Source organism: Scyliorhinus canicula, chromosome 2 (genome assembly GCF_902713615.1).
Source record: "Scyliorhinus canicula chromosome 2, sScyCan1.1, whole genome shotgun sequence".
Lineage (NCBI taxonomy): Eukaryota > Metazoa > Chordata > Chondrichthyes > Carcharhiniformes > Scyliorhinidae > Scyliorhinus > Scyliorhinus canicula.
Genome location: NC_052147.1, coordinates 120,222,459 through 120,236,193, shown reverse-complemented (window position 1 = coordinate 120,236,193; position 13,735 = coordinate 120,222,459). Strand labels below are relative to the sequence as shown.

Below are 13,735 nucleotides of genomic sequence, written 5' to 3'. Positions count from 1 at the left end.
GTAATTGCACTTTAAAAAAACCATAATATAAGTTGATATAAAGAGTAGTTGCAATCTATAAAGGCCATACATTAAATATAAATTGATCTGGAGTCCTCGCACTATATAACATCACCAGATTAAATATAGATTAAATATAAATAGATCTAAAGCGCTCAGTCGTTGCACTTTATACACATACAGCAGCTGCGCCCTGCCGCCAGAAAGGCGCTGTTGGTGGAGGTCGGACGGAATTCTTTGACGAGGAGGTTGAAGCTGATGGGGGCTCTTCTTGTCTCTTTTCTCTTGGAACAAAAGGAGCGGGAGGCGATTTGAAAAGAGCGGTTTGGGTAAAATCACCGAGAGAGAGAAAAGGAAAAGGGAGCAGGTGGGCGCTGTGCCCGGTGTCTCACTGAGTTTTCTACCTTAGGCCTCGGGCTCGCTTGCTGTGGGCGCCCAGCCTGGACCAGTGTCATGGAGGGGGATGTCCTAGACATGCTGGAAACCTTGGGGTGAGCGGTTTTAAACTTGTTTCACTCGCAAAATAACCTCCCCACACCCGATGTGCTGGGGTTTAATATCTTGTGGAGATTTCTGCGAACAAAGTGGCGGTGAAAGCCCCTCGGGAACGAATGGAGTTTCCAACACATACTAGGCCACGGTGAAACTGACCCGCCTCCCCGTCCCTCCCCTCCCATCACTCCAACCCTATCCCATCACCCCATTCATATTTCATCCCTCCATCTCTATCCAATACGTCTCCCCAGCCCTCTCCCAAACATCTCCCCAGCCCTCTCCCAAACATAGAACATTACAGCGCAGTACGGGCCCTTCGGCCCTCGATGTTGCGCCGACCCCTGAAACCATCTGAAGCCTATCTGACCTACACTATTCCATTTTCATCCATATGTCTATCCAGTGACCACTTAAATGCCCTTAAATTTGGCAAGTCTATTACTGTTGCAGGCAGGGTGTTCCACACCCCTACTACTCTCTGAGTAAAGAAACTGCCTCTGACATCTGTCCTATATCTACCACCCCTCAATTTAAAGCTATGTCCCCTCGTGTTGGTCATCACCATCCGAGGAAAAAGACTCTCACTGTCCACCCTATCTAACCCTCTGACTATCTTATATGTTTCTATTAAGTCACCTCTCAGTCTTCTCCTCTCTAATGAAAACAACCTCAAGTCCCTGAGCCTTTCCTCGTAAGACCTTCCCTCCATACCAGGCAACATCCTAGTAAATCTCCTCTGAACCCTTTCCAAAGCTTCCACATCCTTCCTATAATGTGGTGACCAGAACTGCACGCAGTACTCCAGGTGCGGCCGCACCAGAGTTTTGTACAGCTGCAGCATGACCTCGTGGCTCCGAAACTCAATCCCCCTACTGATAAAGGCTAGCACACCATATGCCTTCTTAACAGCCCTATTAACCTGGGTGGCAACTTTCGGGGATTTATGTACCTGGATGTCGAGATCTCTCTGTTCATCTACACTACCATGAATCTTGCCATTAGCCCAGTACTCTGCATTCCTGTTACTCCTTCCAAAGTGAACCACCTCCCATTTTTCCGCATTAAATTCCATCTGCCTCCTCTCGGCCCAGCTCTGCAGCTTATCTATGTCCCTCTGTAACCTATAACATCCTTCAGCACTATCCACAACTCCACCGACCTTTGTGTCATCTGCAAATTTACTAACCCATCCTTCTACACCCTCTTCCAGGTCATTTATAAAAATGACAAACAGCAGTGGCCCCAAAACAGATCCTTGCGGTACACCACTAGTAACTGAACTTCAGGATGAACGTTTGCCATCAACCACCACCCTCTGTCTTCTTCAGCTAGCCAATTACTGATCCAAACCGCTAAATCACCTTCAATCCCATACTTCCGTATTCTCTGCAATAGCCTACCGTGGGGAACCTTATCTCCCCAGCCCTCTCCCAAACATCTCCCCAGCCCTCTCCCAAACATCTCCCCAGCTCTCTCCCAAACATCTCCCCAGCCCTCTCTCAAACATCTCCCCAGCCCTCTCTCAAACATCTCCCCAGCCCTCTCTCAAACATCTCCCCAGCCCTCTCTCAAACATCTCCCCAGCCCTCTCTCAAACATCTCCCCAGCCCTCTCCCAAACATCTCCCCAGCCCTCTCCCAAACATCTCCCCAGCCCTCTCCCAAACATCTCCCCAGCCCTCTCCCAAACATCTCCCCAGCCCTCCATCAATATCCCATACGTCTTCCATCAATATCCCATACGTCTCCCCTATTCCTCCATTCCCCATCTCCCTATACTACCCCACTCCATCCCCCTTGGGGGCAGCACAGTGGTTAGCACTGTTGATTCACAGCTCCTGGGTCCCAGGTTTGATTCCCGGCTTGGGCCACAGTCTGGAGTCTGCATGTTCACCCTGTGTCTGGGTGGGTTTCCTCCGGGTGCTATGGTTTCCTCCCACAAAACCTGAAAGATGTGCTGTTAGGTAATTTGGACATTCTGAATTCTCCCCCAGTGTACCCGAACAGGCGCCGGAATGTGACGACTAGGGGCTTTTCACAGTAACCTCATTGCAGTGTTAATGTAAGCCTACTTGTGACAATAAAGATTATTCAAATTCATCTTCAACAAAGCACAACAGGCTGAGAGGAGACTTCATAGAGATGTTTAAAACTATAGGGTAACACGGTGGCGCTGCCTCACTGCGCCAAGGTCCCAGGTTCGATCCCGGCTCTGGGTCCGTGTGGAGTTTGCACATTCTCCCCGTGTTTGCGTGGGTTTTGCCCCACAACCTAAAAGATGTGCAGGGTAGGTGGATTGGCCATGCTAAATTGCCCCTTAATTGGAAAAAATGAATTGAGTACTCTAAATGGTTTTTTTTTAAATTATAAGACCTGGACAGGACAGATGGGGAGAAGCCGTTCCCACTTTTGAAAGGACCGAGCCGGAGGGCACATCAGTCTAAAGTCATCGGCAAAAGAAGCTGAAGCGACAAGCACAGAGAAGCTTTTTCACGCAGTGAGCGGTGAAGGTCTGAAATATGCTGCCTGGGAGGCTAGTGCAGGCAGCTTCAATCAATGCATTCTGAAGGGAATTAGATTGTTAGCTGACAAAGACACAGGATCACGGGGAGAATCGCACCTCGTGAATGGCTCATTCGGAGTGCCAGTGCCAATGCAATGGCTGAATGTCCTCCTTCTGTGCTGCAACAATTCTGTGACTCAAATCTTGCCCCACCCTGTCCCAACCCCCCGTCAACAGATCCTGCTCTTTCTTGCTCATCCCTTGTCCTGAGTTATGGAACATGGTACCAGAGTCGCTATGTTACTGGATGAGTCATCCAGAGTCATAGATTCATTTTTTTACCACAGTTGTGAGAATACATTTTATTTTCTAAAGATTACACTTTTGGGAAAATAAGCTAAAATGCCTACAGTTAAGTGATGTGTTTTATGTTGACAATTTTCCATTCGCTTTCCCTTTCATTTGAATTTTAACAATGCATTTAGTTGTGATCCTCATACCAGAGGAGCGTTCAAGTACCCAAGTTTGGGTTGCGCCAGGGACAGTCAGCCCCTATCCAAATGCAGCCTTGCTTCAAGCATGAACGAAAGAGCTGAATTCAAGAAGTGAATGACTGTCCTTGACATCAAGACAGCGCTTGGCCGAGTGTCAAGCATCAAGTAGTCCGAGCAAAAGTGGAGTCCATGAGAATCGGGGGATATCCTCCACTGTATGGCGTCTTATCGAGCACAAAGGAAGTCGCTGTGGTTGTTGGAGGTCAATCATCTCGGCTGCAGGGCATCACTACAGGAGTTCCTAAGGGTATTGCCCTTGGTTCAACCGTCCATGACCTTCCTTCCATCATGAGGTTAGAAGGCGGAACCTTCGCTGATGATTGCACAATGGTCACCATTTGTATCTCCTCCGATACTGAAGCAGACCACGTCCAAATGCAGCAAGACCTGGACAATATCCAGGCTTGGGTTGACAAATGATGAGCAACATTCGAGCTGCACAAGTGCGAATAAATGACAATCTCCAACAAGAGAATTTAACCATTTCCTCATGCCATATAATAGCATAACAATTGTTGAATCTCCCACTATCAATATCCTGAGGGTTACCATTGATCAGAATGGTAACTCGACTAGTCACTAAAATACTGTGGCTACAAGAGTATATCAGAAGCTGGGATTTCTGCAGCGAGTAACTCGCCTCCTGACTGCCCAAAGCCTGTCAATCATTGACAAGAGACAAATCAGGAGTGTAATGGAATACTCTCCACTTTCCTGGGTGAATGCAGCTCCAATAAATGAAGCTTGACACCATTCAGGACACAGCAGCCTGCTTGATTGGCACCCCTTCCACAAACATTCACGAACTGATACACTGCAGCAACTCACCACGACTCCTTAGACCTAATCTTCTATGCCCATGACCACTGCCATCTCAAGGGTATGGACAGCAGACACATTGGAATACTACCACCTGCAGGCTCCCCTTCAAACCAGTCACCATCCTGACTTGGCACTGCATCGCTGTTCCTTCGCTGTCATTGGGTCAAAACCCTGGAACTCCCTCCCAAACTGAACTGTGGGTGTACATGCACTACATGGACTGCAGCAGTTTAAGAGGGCAGTTCACCATCATCTTTACCGGATGGACAGTTAATGCTGGCCTGGTCAGCGAAGCCCACATCCTGTGAATTTTTTTTTTGTTGGTAACTAAACTCGAAATTTGAATCTGTAATGTTTTCCATCTTCTGTTATTTCTATTGATCATGGCCTTTACATCAGTAGGGTTTGCAAATATTGTGAATGTTGCCTGAGAATGCCTGTGTTCCTATTGTCCATTTTTTTTTGTCTTCTGAATTTTGAAGAACACATGTTGTTTTACTAGTTTCCTTCTTGTCGGCTAGTGTTTCCCTACAGTTGCGATCATTCCTGCTATATTATTTTTTTCCATTTGACCATTTCAACCCACGTTTTGATATTAGCATTCTACCTGTATTAGTAATTAAGTGAATCTCCATTTTCTTTTGCTACAGGTACAGTGGACCCTTGTTAGAAGAAGAAGCACTCTTGAAAGCTGTTGAGACTGGGCCATCCTCTTTAGAATTTACTAAACTCTGTGCGTGGTTATCAACACAGATTAAAACGTTGTGTAATTTGGAAGAAAGTATAAATGCAACTGCCAGTAAGTGCAGTCTATTCTCAGAACTTCTATTGTTTAAATACTGCTTGCTCTTGCTCAACTCCTCTGGGAAAGAAAATTATCATGAGACCAGATATGCTTGTTCCATGGCCCTGACTGGTTTTCTGAGAAATGTTTAGCTTGAAGTTTGCCTCCAGATGTTCCCGCTGATTAGAAAATAATAGCATCTTGTTATATGTGAATTCATAGGTAAGAACCTGTATCATATCATAGTGATTTAATTATCCTGATAATTTATCATTGGGAAGTTCAATTAATAATTAGCCAAATTATATCGTGCTCAATTTTTTAAAATCCTAGAAATTATGCTTGTTAAAATAAAGGAGGACGATGATTTGGTCAGTTTATTCCTACAGTTGCATCCAATAACGTTGCATAGGTGAAATCAGCTTAAATTCATTGCTACAGGAAGTAACGCATCTTGTCAATTTGCTACTTTCATAGAATCCCCTTGATAGATGTGGGGTGGGGTGCAGAACACATATAATTAGATACAAGGGAGGTATGGATAAGGACATATGAGGAGTATCACAGAAAGGTACTTTATGTAGATTCCAAGTCTTTTTAAAATGGTAACTGAGAAAATGAGTCGAAAATGGACAATCTTTATGAGTTCCACAAGGGATTGTCTATGGATGGTATTTCTATGGACTCTCAGAAGGCAGGTTCCACATAAGAGATTGTTAAACAGAAATGGGCACACGTGGAATGTTAACAGAAATGGGCACACGTGGAATGTTAACAAAAATGGTCACACATGGAATGTATGGCAACCTATTGATATTGGGGAAGATAAAAGCAAATTACTGCGGCTGCTGGAATCTGAAACAAAAACGGAACATACTGAACAATCTCAGCTGGCCTGACAGCATCTGTGGAGGGAAAAGGGAGATAATGTTGCAAGTCTGGATGACTCTTTGTCAAAGCTGATCCTAACCCTATTATTAGGGAAGAATTGATTAGGAGGCAACACACAGTAGGGAATTATATGTCCACGTTTTCTGTGACACCAAGTTGGGTGGGGCAGAGTAAGTCATGTAGATCAGAGGCACAGAAAATTGCACGGGGACACTGACCCTTGAGCCTGCTCCACCAATCAGTAAGATCACAGCTGATTGACTAACCTCAACACCACATTCGAGCTTCACATGTGCATCTTGATGCGTATGCGATTGGTAGTCACAGCATGGAGAGGATTATCACGCCTGTCCTCTGTATCACACAAGTGCCCACGTATACACACTCAAAAAAAAAGATAGGCAGTTGGGAGCAAAAACCTTTACATATTTTTCCCCCTTTAGAGTTGCGTTCATTGCGCATCATCTGATCTTATGGTCTTCATCTGATGTGTTTGATGCTGTCAGCCACAAATGTGGATTACTTGTATATAATCAATTAATAAGATTTCCTATGTTAAACAATATCAAGGATACCAAACTTTGAAATTATGGTTGAATTATTGAGTTTTCAAGCTGTGTTGGTTACCATGGCAAATTCAGCAAACATGGAAATGGGTTACAAGTTCAAACTAGAAAAGGATAAATTTGAGTCTCCAGACCAGGACTTTCTTCTTGTTATGCAGCATGATCAACTCGTGTAATGAACACGGTAGAATAGTTGAAGTGCAAACAGGAAAATTGAGTTTTCGCCATGGTGATTCTCGCCATGGGGTGATTACCAACTACATTATCATTGAGATTCAAATGAAGTATGGTCATGAACACCAGAAACAGGTTAGGAGATAAATAACTTCACACGATTTTAATGAGAAAATTTATAAAAACTTGTAAAACAAAGGATCGGTGATGGTCTTGTTAAATGACAGCAGGCGCGTGGAGCCATACGCCGTACACCCAATCCTATTTCTGACTGCCAGTGGTCTGCAATAGGAGGATAGTGTGATATCCCTTTTTACTTTCATTTCAGTGAGTCAAAGGCTTTTCGTCTTTTGGTGTCATTGAGTGCCACATTTAGCATGTCCATAGCTCAGTGTTAATTGTTCAGTATAGGAATATATATAGTGTATTATATATATTATAAATATTTATATATATTATATATAATATTTATATAAATACATAAAATTTGTCAAATTTCGTGTACACCATTTTGAGAAATGTTTGTGTTTTACTCCTGGCAATTGGATTGCATCAGTTAGTGAACTGTGATCAGTAAGTGTGTAGAACAGGGGTAGGCAAACTTTTCCGTGCAAGGGCCACATTCAGAAATTCACAATTTTAAAGGGCCGCATAGTATATTAAGTAAAATAATTATTATTTAAAATAGCCAAAATAAAAGGTTTTTAAAGAAAAAAAGCAATTAATTTTATTAATTAATATTTTAAAGTAGAAACTTCACATGAAACATATGTTGTGCCAAGCAATGATCACCCTACTCAAGTCAACGTATCCACCCTATACCAGTAACCCAACAGCCCCCCCCCCCCCCCCCCCCCCCCCCCCCCATTAACCTTAAAATAAATTTTAAAAAATTTTTAAAATTTTTTATGACTTGATCTTGGTGGGCCGCATAAAAGGGCCGTAGTTTGCCCACCCCTGGTGTAGAAGATTGTGTGCCAAAGAAGGTACTTCATGGTTCCCCAACCAGAAAACGTGGTTTAATCGGAAGATTCACTCTTTCTGAAGTCCGGATCTGAGGCTTTCGAGACAGGTGACCCTGACCTATACAAGAAATTTAGGTATAACCTCTGCATAGGCATCAGGGACTCCCAGGAAACAATACCAGACTAAGCGAGAGTCACAGACTCAGGATACGGACTTTCATCGGTTATGACAAGACTTAAACAATATAACAGGCTATAATGCAAAGCAGAGTAGAATCTCTGGCAACAGAGCACCTTTCCTTGATGAACTCAATGCATTCTATGCTCGTTTCGAGCAGGAAACCAACAAACTGTTGTCAACGGCCCCAGAAACCTCAGATACACCCATACTTACCATCACAGGATCAGACGTCAGATTGGTCTTATTGAAAGTGAACCCTCCTGATAGAGTCCCTGATCGTACTAAGATCCTGAACGGACCAACTGGCGGGTGTGTTCGCAGACATATTCAGCCTCTCCCTACTGCGTTCTGAGGTTCCCAACTGCTTCAAGAAGACCACAATCACACCGGTGTCAAAGAAGAACCAGGCAATGTATCTCAATGACTGCTGTCCGGTGGCCTTGACATCTATCGTAAAGAAATGCTTAGAGAGGTTGGTCTTGAGACACAACAACTCCATACTCCTAGAAAGCGTTAATCCACTCCAATTTGCATGACACCACAATCGGTCCACAGCAGATGCTACCTCCCTGGCCCTGCACTGATCCCTGGAGCATCTCGACAACAAGGACTCCTATGTCAGACTCCTATTCATTGACTACATCTCCACCTTCAACACGATAATCCAAACCACCCTCCTATCCAAACTCCAAATCCCAGGATTTGGCTCCTCCCTCGGCAACTGGACCTTCGGCTTCCTGACCTATAGAGCACAATCTAAGGATAAACAACGACACCTCCTCCACAATAGTCCTCAACATCAGGGCCCCACAAGGTGAGTATTTAGCCCCCGACTATATTCCCTATATACACGACTGGCAAAATTCGGCCCCAACTCCAGCTACAAGTTTGCTGATGATACAACCGTAGTGGGTCGGATCTCGAGCAACTATGAGTCGGAGTACAAGAGAGAGACAACCTAGTGGCATGGTGCAAGAACAAAAATCTCCCTCGATGAGCAGCTGGTCATTGACTTCAGGAAGCAAAATGTCGTGCACACTCGTGTCTGCATCAGTAGTGCAGAGGTGGAGATGGTTGACGGCTTCAAATCCAAAGGTGTGCACATCACCACCAATCTGTCCTGGTCCACCCACGTCGACGCTATGACCAATAAAGTACAACAGCACCTGTACTTCCTCAGGAAACTAATGAAATTTGGCATGTCCAAATTGACTCTTTCTAGACTCTTGAATGGTCCTCTTCTGGACTGAAGTGATCTCCCATGCATCGTCTCTACGGTGTAGTACTACACTCCATATGCTTCACCCAATAATTATGTATCTACATTGTTTATTTATGTTTGTCCTATGTTTTTCATGTATGGTACGATCTGACTGGACTGTATGGAGAACAATACTTTTCACTGTACCTCGGTACACGTGACAATTTATCAAAATCTGATAGCTAAATTTAGTGGCCTATATTAGAATCTGAGTCGATTCTCTTTTATGCAGCTGCTGCTTCTTTCTGTGAGCTTTACTTATGTGATATGTTACATTTGTAATATGGTGCCTCGGCATGGGTGAGAAGGTTATGTGGCCTCGAACACGCAGCTTTCTTAGATAGATTCAGCTTCTTGATAGGTGTTAATGGTAATAATTGCATTATACTTTTCTCTAATTAATAACTTTTTAATTCTACCGGCTCTTGCTATTGTTTAAGGTGCCGATGACATTGAAAGTTTTCTGCTGGAGATTAATGGCTTCCTAAAAGAGATGTCTTGCCCCTATTCAACACTTCTCTCAGGAGATTTTGAAGAGAGACTAAAAAAGAAGGAAGACTGCTTAAAACTTCTGTGTAAGTTAAATTATCTACTAGCAGGTAGAATGTTGATGTTGTCCATGCACTTGTTGCAGGGATTGCTACTGAAATCTTTTATAATTAATCAAAGGATTGCACATAACACATTCTAAAGACATAGGAAAATGGAAGCCAAAAATTTATGGCACAGAAGAATGGATCTACAAGTAATATTTGTTTGGTGTTGTGGGAGTGTTTTGAGATGATATCTGACTCACCACCATTCACCACCAGGTGTCCCCAAAATACCTTGTTACAGGAATTCAGTGATTTTTTTTCTTGGAGCTTGCAGGATCTTTGGCATAGGCAGCCTTATGGTGCCTTTTCAAAAAATAAATTCCAATTAAGGGGCAATTTAGTATGGCCAATGCACCTATCCTGTACATGTTGGATCGTGGGGGTGAGACCCATGCAGACGCTGGGAGAAATGTGCAAACTCCACACAAATAGTGATTTGGGTCCTCTGTGCCATGAGGCAGCCGTGCTAACCACTGCATCACCATACCACCCTTTTCAAAGTTGCTGTTCTTCACTGTTTACCTAGATATAAACCTAGAAAATCAATGCACTCGATAATGGCTGCAGGGCCATTAAGTCAACCCCACAGAGAATAGTTGATGTTAGCAGGTGCTCGCTGTGGAGGCAGCACATCGAGGATTGATCATGCCCTTCTCAAAATCCAGCTCTTCAGTGAGAGTCACTGGATTAGAAACTCCTTTCGTTTTTTCCCTTGCTCCATCTCCTGCCTTACTCAGTTGAGCAGGACAGAGAGATACTCAGTGGGCAGCTAACTCAGGAGAAAAGGAAATCAAACTTGATACTTTAAAGCTGGTCTTCCTTAAGAGCAATGGTAGCTCTGGTTATAGCCTTGTTGCTCTCTGACTGCTAATCTGCATAATCCCTCCCTTTCCTCGTCTCTACCAATGATCCATTGTCACTAAGATTCAGACCAATCCAGTTAACTGTCTTTGTTGCTCCTTATACCTATGAACCAGCATTTTTCTCGAGTTTCTCTGTTTCACCTCGTATCCTCTTCAAGCTCATTTTTTCAATGAGGCCTACTTTGTTTTGACCCCATTGATGCTAAATAACTGATAGTCCTGTACTAGCTGACATCGTAAACGGTTGCACCCCCTTTTTTTTTGCTCTTTCTCCTTTTTCAAAAGTACTGCCATATTCTCCTCCATTTGAAATCAATAGTTTTTTTGTTTCATTGGGCATTAATGGTCACAGAACCCAAGAAGGTAGATAGAGTTAAGATGCAGATCGGCAATGGTCTAATTGTATGGCATAACAGACTGAAAGAGATTAAAGCTTGCTGTTTCCCAAAGTTCCTTTTGGATGAGGCTGGGAAAGGAGATATATCAATGCCTGACCTGAGTTTAAGAACAATTAGTTCTAAATAAACATTGCCAAGAATAGTTTTTTTTTAAAAATCATTTTTAATATAAAACTGGATGTTTAAATAAGTGTTTGCGATGTTCTTTGCTAAAAATGGATGTTTTAATAATTTTATTATTGTCACAAGTAGTCTTATATCAACACTGCAATGAAGTTACTGAGGGCAGCACAGTGGCGCAATAGTTAGCACTGCTGCCCCACGGCGCCGAGATCCCAAGTTCGATCCCGGCTCTGGGTCATTGTACGTGTGGAGTTTGCACATGTGTTTGCGTTGGTTTCACCCCCACAACCCAAAGATTTGCAGGGTAGGTGGATTGGCCACGCTAAATTGCCCCTTGGAAAAATATGAATTGGCCTCTAAATTTTTTTTTAAAACAATGCTTTTACTGGTGAAAATCCCCTAGTCGCCACACTACGGCGCCTGTTCGGGTACACTGAGGGAGAATTCAGAATGTCCAAGCCGTCTTTCGGGACCTGTGGGAGGAAAACGGATCACCCGGAGGAAACCCACGCAGACAAGGGGAGAATGTACAGACTCCGTACGGACAGTGACCCAAGCCAGGAATCAAACCTGAGACCCTGGCGCTGTGAAGCAACAGTGCTACCCACTGTGATACCGTGCCGCTGTTGGGAGTACGCATTCTCCCTGTGCCTACGTGGGTTTCCGCCCCACAATCCAAAGATGTGCAGGGTAGGCAGATTGGCCATGCTAAATTGCCCCTTAATTGGAAGGAAAAAAAAGTACGTTGGGAATATTGTTGTGATGATGAACAAAACTTTGCTTCTCTTTTCAGTGAGCGATAAATCTAGTTGTCAACTTTAGATATATTTAAAATATACAAAAATGCAACATTCCTTTGTGTCTGTTTGTTTTCAGTATACCTGTCATCTGAGCTTCAAACTGCTAGGATCCTGCACTCTAAATCTCCTCAAATACCTAAAGTTGAAGACAATGAAGAAGTTCGGCAGGAAATTAAATCTATCTGTGCGACATTGAGTTTACCCTGTCCTGTCTCTGGTGTTGCTGATGCGCATTTATTTCAGGTTATAGAGGAAAAGGTTGGTGCTACAGTTTGTCGTTCTCAAACCTTGATGTGTATTAGCTCTGTTGGAAACATTTCTAAATAATCTTTGTTCTCCAGGTGAAAAATGTTACCTCCAAAATTCCCAAAAGCCATGTGGGAGAACCATTGCTGAAGTTAACACTAACTCCTGACCAGTGGGTAAGAGACTACTTTAAGAAATAAGAAAGCACCTCACGTAGAATAATCAACTTTGAATTGCAGTTGCTGTTATTTGGGTAAACATTACTGCTATTTTGTATTAATGATCTTTAATGTGTTTTTTTGGTGGCATTGCTTCAGGGAGGAATATTGATCTGAACACTGCCAGAGGAAGCTGTCCCTTTTGCATAAGGCCATGGGATTTTTAACATCCAGAGAAATTAAAGAAACATAGCAAGAGCTAGCCATAGTTATCTTCTGAGCGTTTGACCTTCAAATTACCAATGAGCTAGGCTGACACTTGAGCGTAACACAATGGGAGCGCGACGTGGCCGGTGGATTCCGGGGGAAGTCTCCCGCAAGCTTCTCAACAGCCACAACGTCTTGAGGGATCTACCCAAGGCCCGCGAGGCGTCGGGATTAGGATCCTGTGCACACTGGGTGGAACCAAGCCACGCTCTTATAAGTAGGCCTCAAACCTATTTAAGGCCTACTTACCTGGTATCTACTGGCCTCCCTAGGGAGGCTGCAGCCGGGCGCCGTTCAGTATTGGTCCACACAAATGTGGAATGGCACCCGGCGGGGGGGGGGGAGAACGGTGGCGGTTATCTCCCAGGCCTATGTGTGGGGAGTGACATTGCCATGGGTGGGGGATCCACAATCTCACTTGGAGATCGGGACACCCTTTGAAAATGGTAGCCTGATCTCAAGAGTTAAGCTCCTCGATGAAAACAATTCCGTGCGGGCTAAACTGGTGAGAAACTCCGAGAGCCCAAAAAAAGTGACTCATTGTCATTAGATAGGGGTGGGGACTGAAACTCCCAGCAAACTCTGCCTTTTAGAGACCTTTCTGTTAAATCGCGCCTGCCCATTTATTCATGGGGACCAGTGCAAAAGGGTAACAGAGTGTGAAGTTTAATCACAATGGGCATTTTCATAAAATTACTTTTGAGGGGTTAAGACAGTATATTGGGAGCAGGGAGGTGAGCGAGTGGTGAAGATAAAGGAGTAATGCGAAGCAGAGTTGGGAATGGAGATCAATAGGGGAGTATGGAAGGGCGGCGTGTGGCGCAGTGGATAGCTCTGGGACTGCGCCGCTGAGGACCCGGGTTTGAATCCCAGCCCTGGATCGCTGTCCATGTGGAGTTTCCGCATTCTCCCAATGTCTGCGTGGGTTTCACCCCCACAACCCAAATATGTGCAGGGTAGGTGGATTGGCCATGCTAAATTGCCCCTTATTTGGAAAAAAATAATCGGGTACTCTAATTTATAAAAACATAGGTGAGTATGGAGTGAGGTACTGCAAAGGATAAACGGGACCTCCTCTTGTGCAAGGAT

General features: G+C 44.0%; 1 protein-coding gene across 1 annotated transcript in view; it reads left to right on the top strand.

Moving 5' to 3' along the window:
• Positions 1 to 217: 217 nt before the first annotated feature.
• fam98b (family with sequence similarity 98 member B) overlaps positions 218 to 13,735 on the top strand; it is a 30,430-nt gene continuing 16,912 nt past the window's right edge. Inside the window, exons 1-5 of the mRNA XM_038785833.1 lie at positions 218 to 491; positions 5,024 to 5,172; positions 9,636 to 9,770; positions 12,052 to 12,233; positions 12,317 to 12,397. Of these exons, the coding sequence (XP_038641761.1) occupies positions 454 to 491; positions 5,024 to 5,172; positions 9,636 to 9,770; positions 12,052 to 12,233; positions 12,317 to 12,397 (585 nt within the window). The 5' untranslated portion in view covers positions 218 to 453. The remainder of the gene's footprint in view (positions 492 to 5,023; positions 5,173 to 9,635; positions 9,771 to 12,051; positions 12,234 to 12,316; positions 12,398 to 13,735) is intronic.